The sequence below is a fragment of the Palaemon carinicauda genome, chromosome 38 (genome assembly GCF_036898095.1).
Source record: "Palaemon carinicauda isolate YSFRI2023 chromosome 38, ASM3689809v2, whole genome shotgun sequence".
NCBI lineage: Eukaryota > Metazoa > Arthropoda > Malacostraca > Decapoda > Palaemonidae > Palaemon > Palaemon carinicauda.
Genome location: NC_090762.1, coordinates 64324467 through 64329466, shown reverse-complemented (window position 1 = coordinate 64329466; position 5000 = coordinate 64324467). Strand labels below are relative to the sequence as shown.

General features: G+C 34.3%; 1 protein-coding gene across 1 annotated transcript in view; it reads right to left on the bottom strand.

The window, feature by feature from the left end:
• Positions 1-5000, bottom strand: part of LOC137630687 (alcohol dehydrogenase class-3-like) — an 11796-nt gene that overhangs the window by 3167 nt on the left and 3629 nt on the right. The window contains exons 4-7 of the mRNA XM_068362318.1: positions 3022-3245; positions 2531-2617; positions 1674-1803; positions 922-1191 (exon numbers count right to left, since the gene is read on the bottom strand). Of these exons, the coding sequence (XP_068218419.1) occupies positions 922-1191; positions 1674-1803; positions 2531-2617; positions 3022-3245 (711 nt within the window). The remainder of the gene's footprint in view (positions 1-921; positions 1192-1673; positions 1804-2530; positions 2618-3021; positions 3246-5000) is intronic.

Sequence of the window (5000 nt, the reverse complement as noted above, 5' to 3'; positions counted from 1 at the left end):
GTGTAGGCAAATGGAAAGTGAACCGTAACCAGAGAGAAGGATCCAATGTAGTACTGTCTGGCCAGTCAAAGGACCCCATAACTCTCTAGCGGTAGTATCTCAAAGAGTGGCTGGTACTCTGGCCAACCTACTACCTGGAAATGTTGTTATTGTCTATGTCTGTTCACGTTCAGTTGTTATGCCTTGGGTTTACTTTTACTACAACTAACATCATTATTCATCTTTTGAGTTTACTTTTACTATAACTATCACCACTATTGATCTTTTGAGTTTACTTTTACTACAACTAACATCATTATTCATCTTTTGAGTTTACTTTTACTATAACTATCACCACTATTGATCTTTTGAGTTTACTTTTACTACAACTAACATCATTATTCATCTTTTGAGTTTACTTTTACTACAACTATCACCACTATTGATCTTTTGAGTTTACTTTTACTACAACTATTATCATTATTCATCTTTTGAGTTTACTTTTACTACAACTATCAACATTATCCATCTTTTGAGTTTACTTTTACTACAACTATCATCACTATTCATCTTTTGAGTTTACTTTTACTACAACTATCACCACTATTGATCTTTTGAGTTTACTTTTACTACAACTAACATCATTATTCATCTTTTGAGTTTACTTTTACTACAACTATCACCACTATTGATCTTTTGAGTTTACTTTTACTACAACTATCACCACTATTCATCTTTTGAGTTTACTTTTACTACAACTATCATCACTATTCACCTTTTGAGTTTACTTTTAATACAACTCATTGTCACAATTCACCTTTTTATTATCCTCTATATCATTATCATTGATTGTGAGTTTCCTTATTGTGCATTAACCTTTCTCTTTTATCTTTGCTTTAATCCGACTTGACAGAATGAAGAAACCAAGACGGTGTAACTCACCTCCGAAGAAACATCCTGTGAGGACCCTGCCGAAGAGCAGTTGCATAGGATCAACAGCAATGTTAGTACCGGAGGGAGGAACCCCTATGACTACGCACTGCCCCTCGCCCACGCGACAGGCGGCCAGGGCGGATTGGATGACGCCCACGTTGCCGATGCACTCGAAGGTGTAGTCACAGCCCACCTGCTGAGTCAGGTCCATCAGAACCTGGTCGATGGGCTTTTGGTGCTCGGTGGGGTTCACGAAGTCCGTCACGCCGAAGGTCTTGGCTGAAAGGAAAAAGCACCAGGAAGTTTATATATATATATATATATATATATATATATATATATATATACATATATATATATATATATATACGTATGTATATATATATATATATATATATATATATATATATATATATATACAACAAATGCATCTGTTTCTCATCCACTGCAGGGCACACACACACACACACACACACACACACACATATATATATATATATATATATATATATATATATATATACACACACACATATATATATATATATATATATATATATATATATATATACCTGACATAATAAAGAGCAAGTCTCTCTCTCTCTCTCTCTCTCTCTCTCTCTCTCTCTCTCTCTCATATATCTGTAAATATAATGTATATACTGTATATAGTATGCATGTATAAATATACATAAGAAATTATGAATTATAACTTTAAAAGCTTTAGGGTCTAGAACTCTAGATCAAATACAAAAACTAACCGATTTCCTTTTTATCGTTGTTGATATCAACACCGAAGATCTTTCCTGCTCCTTGGCGCTTGCACCCCATAACTGCGCCCAGACCAACAGCCCCAAGACCAAAGACTGCGCAAGTTGACCCTGGCTTGATCTGAGAAAAGGTCATGGAGATGTCATTGTGGTAAAGCAATAGGATCATATTAAAAACTTACTAATAATTTGTTTATGGAAAATTATAGGAATATTAGTATATAAACAATAATATTAAAACAAAATAAAAAATGATGATAACAAATATATAGGTAAACTTAAAATACACTTATTTTTCACAATGAATAAGATAGGTACTTATTTGAGAACATCTACAAAAAGCTGAATATTCAGTAACCTTGATTCGTAAGTTTAGATCACGAATTCTTTCATTACTACCAAGCTTTGGAACTCTATCTCTATCTCCGTTTTCCCAGACTCTTCAAACATTCTATCCCTCAAGAGCTCCTTTTTCTCCTCTTCTTTCTCGGCTGGGTAAGATAGGGATACTATGCTCGCCCTTTTATTGGTCTCTGTATTGGTCTCTGTTGCTTAAAAATTTATCAAATAAAGATTACATTGTGGTAGTTCATTGAAAACGTCCCTTGCCTGGGGAGTCTCTGGACTGGAGTTCGAGACCCACTGAATAATCAGCCACCATATTGTGACCCTCCCTGGTCCTACCTTGATGGAGAGATGGCTTAGGCACTGATCATGTGTATATATGGCCAAGTCTCTAGGGCATTGTCCTGCTAGGGCATTGTCGCTGTCCCTTGCCTCTGCCATTCATGAGTGACCTTTAAACCCTTGAAAGAAAGCAAATTCAAGGGTTCAGTTCCACGCCCTACCTTCGCTACTTTGACGGGTCCGCCGTAGCCTGTAGTCACTCCGCAACTAAGAAGACAGATCTTCTCCATTGGGGCGTCGTTTCTGATCTGTCAAGGAGGATTGAAATGGTAAATTGAAATAGTTTGTTCATTAAAGTTAGGTTCAGCCCTTAAGCAGAGAATTGGGCATTATATTGATCTACTATAACGTATTATCAATATATATACAGTTCATGTAAAACAAAATCTCCAGAAGAGAGAATTTCTCGTGAAATTGATAATTAGCAGCCAATAAAACCACCGGTATCTTAATCTGAATAGTTAAAAAGGCATTTCAGTTCAAAATGTTCTTCACATGTTTTATTTATTGTTTTCATAAGATTACTGACCATTTTCTAATATTGAAGAAAAATCATTCTTTTTGTGTATATCAAGAAAACAAATCCTTGTTCAACAAGCACAACTTACTGAAAACTTCCTTTTAGAGTGACCGTACATTGCACAACACCAACCTTTGTGAAAAATCCATGAGGAATAACGGTGTACTGGGCGAAAGTCGAGCACGCGACGAAGTGGTGGACGGTCTTGCCTTTGCAAGAGAAGCGGGATGTGCCGTCCAATAACATGCCCGGGTAGCCGAGGGATTCGAAGAATTTCACACACATGTTCGAGTTGGGTGACTTGCACATGGGGCACTCATTGCATTGGGGCAGGAAGGACGACAGGACATGGTCACCTGGAATAGATAGTATCATCATTGCTAAAAAGGCTTCCCAGCAACTACTATGCCATAAGAACACATAATTAACTATTAGGAAGTTGTAGCACAATGGACAAAATAAAAAAATGATTCAGATGAGATTTTTCGTTTCACCTGTTTAGAGATGGGAGCTGATGGTTAGTAAGATGATATCTTATAATAACCTGGTTTTACAACATAATGGCAGCCCGTGTGAGATAGTAATTTTTTAATGTGATTAATATATCTTGTATGACCTCTTGGCTTACGCTAAAGGTCCTAGATACATCATTTGTAGACATGTAACTATTTCTTTTCCTTCATACGCCTATAGTAAATCCCATTCAGAAGGGGTTGCACCAAAAGGAATCAGTCTTCATGTTTCTAAGCAAGTCTTAGGGAAGCGGTTGGTATCCCTGTTGGGTGATTTCGTTTCAGTATTTGCCAAAAGTATTATCATTATTGAATTTATATCATGTTCACGTCGATTTGTTCTGGTAACATATTGAGAGATGCATTTCGTTAAACATGTGAATTTTATCACTTTAATATAATTCTTCCTGTTATGAATTTAAAATATTGTAGAATGCAGTCTCCAACATTGCATCTTAGGTAAGAGACCAAACCTATATATCGGCCTCTTGTTCTCCGGTAGACGAACTGGCAAATTGTGGCTTCATTTTTTCTCCTGTTTTCTAATTCCATATGAATAGGTAGCTTACAAGTTCTAAATAATTGATACAGAATGATAAAAAGGAATCTTTATTCCTTTGGATTTTCTCAAGGCATTTATAAAAAATATAACTTGAAACAAAATGAATTAGAGAAAGCACAATATTTTGGCAACATGACACCATCAAGGCAATACTAATAAAACGCATATATATATATATATATATATATATATATATATATATATATATATATATATACATATATATATATATATATATATATATATATATATATATGTACATACATACACACACACACACACATATATATATATATATATATACACATATATATATATACTGTATATATGTATACATATGTGTATACATATGTATATATATATATATATATATATATATATATATATATATATATACATATATATATATATATATATATATATATATATATACATACATAACATGTATGGAAACGAAATGGACTTGGGCAAAACAAATAATGAGAATGACAGATAATAGATGGACATTAAGATTGCAAACGAAGCAGGGAAATAAAAAAAGACAATGGATTGATTAGCTGAGGAAATTTGCGGCTATAGTCAAACCACCGTTCTCTAGTCTTGGGTAGTGGCATAGCCTCTGTACCAATGTCTTCCTCTGTCCTTGGTTTAGAGTTCTCTTGCTTGAAGTTGCACTCGGGCACACTATTCTATCTTATTTCTCTTCCTCTTGATTTGTTGATTTTTTTATAGCTTATATAGGAAAGTGTTATTTGAATGTTACTGTTCTTAGAATATTTAATTTTTCCTTGTAACCATTCCGCACTGAGCCTATATCCCTGTTAGAGCCCCTGGGCTTGTAGCATTTCGCTTTTCCAGCTAGGGTTGTAGCTTAGCAAGTAATAATAATAATAATAATAATAATAATAATAATAATAATAATAATAATCCAGTAACGGTCAAGCAGCAAGAAGCATTGACATTTATCCCCTCACAAGATCTTTTGCAGTAATTTTGAAATGTAATATTGGTATTCGGTATTTCTTATAGTCTATAGT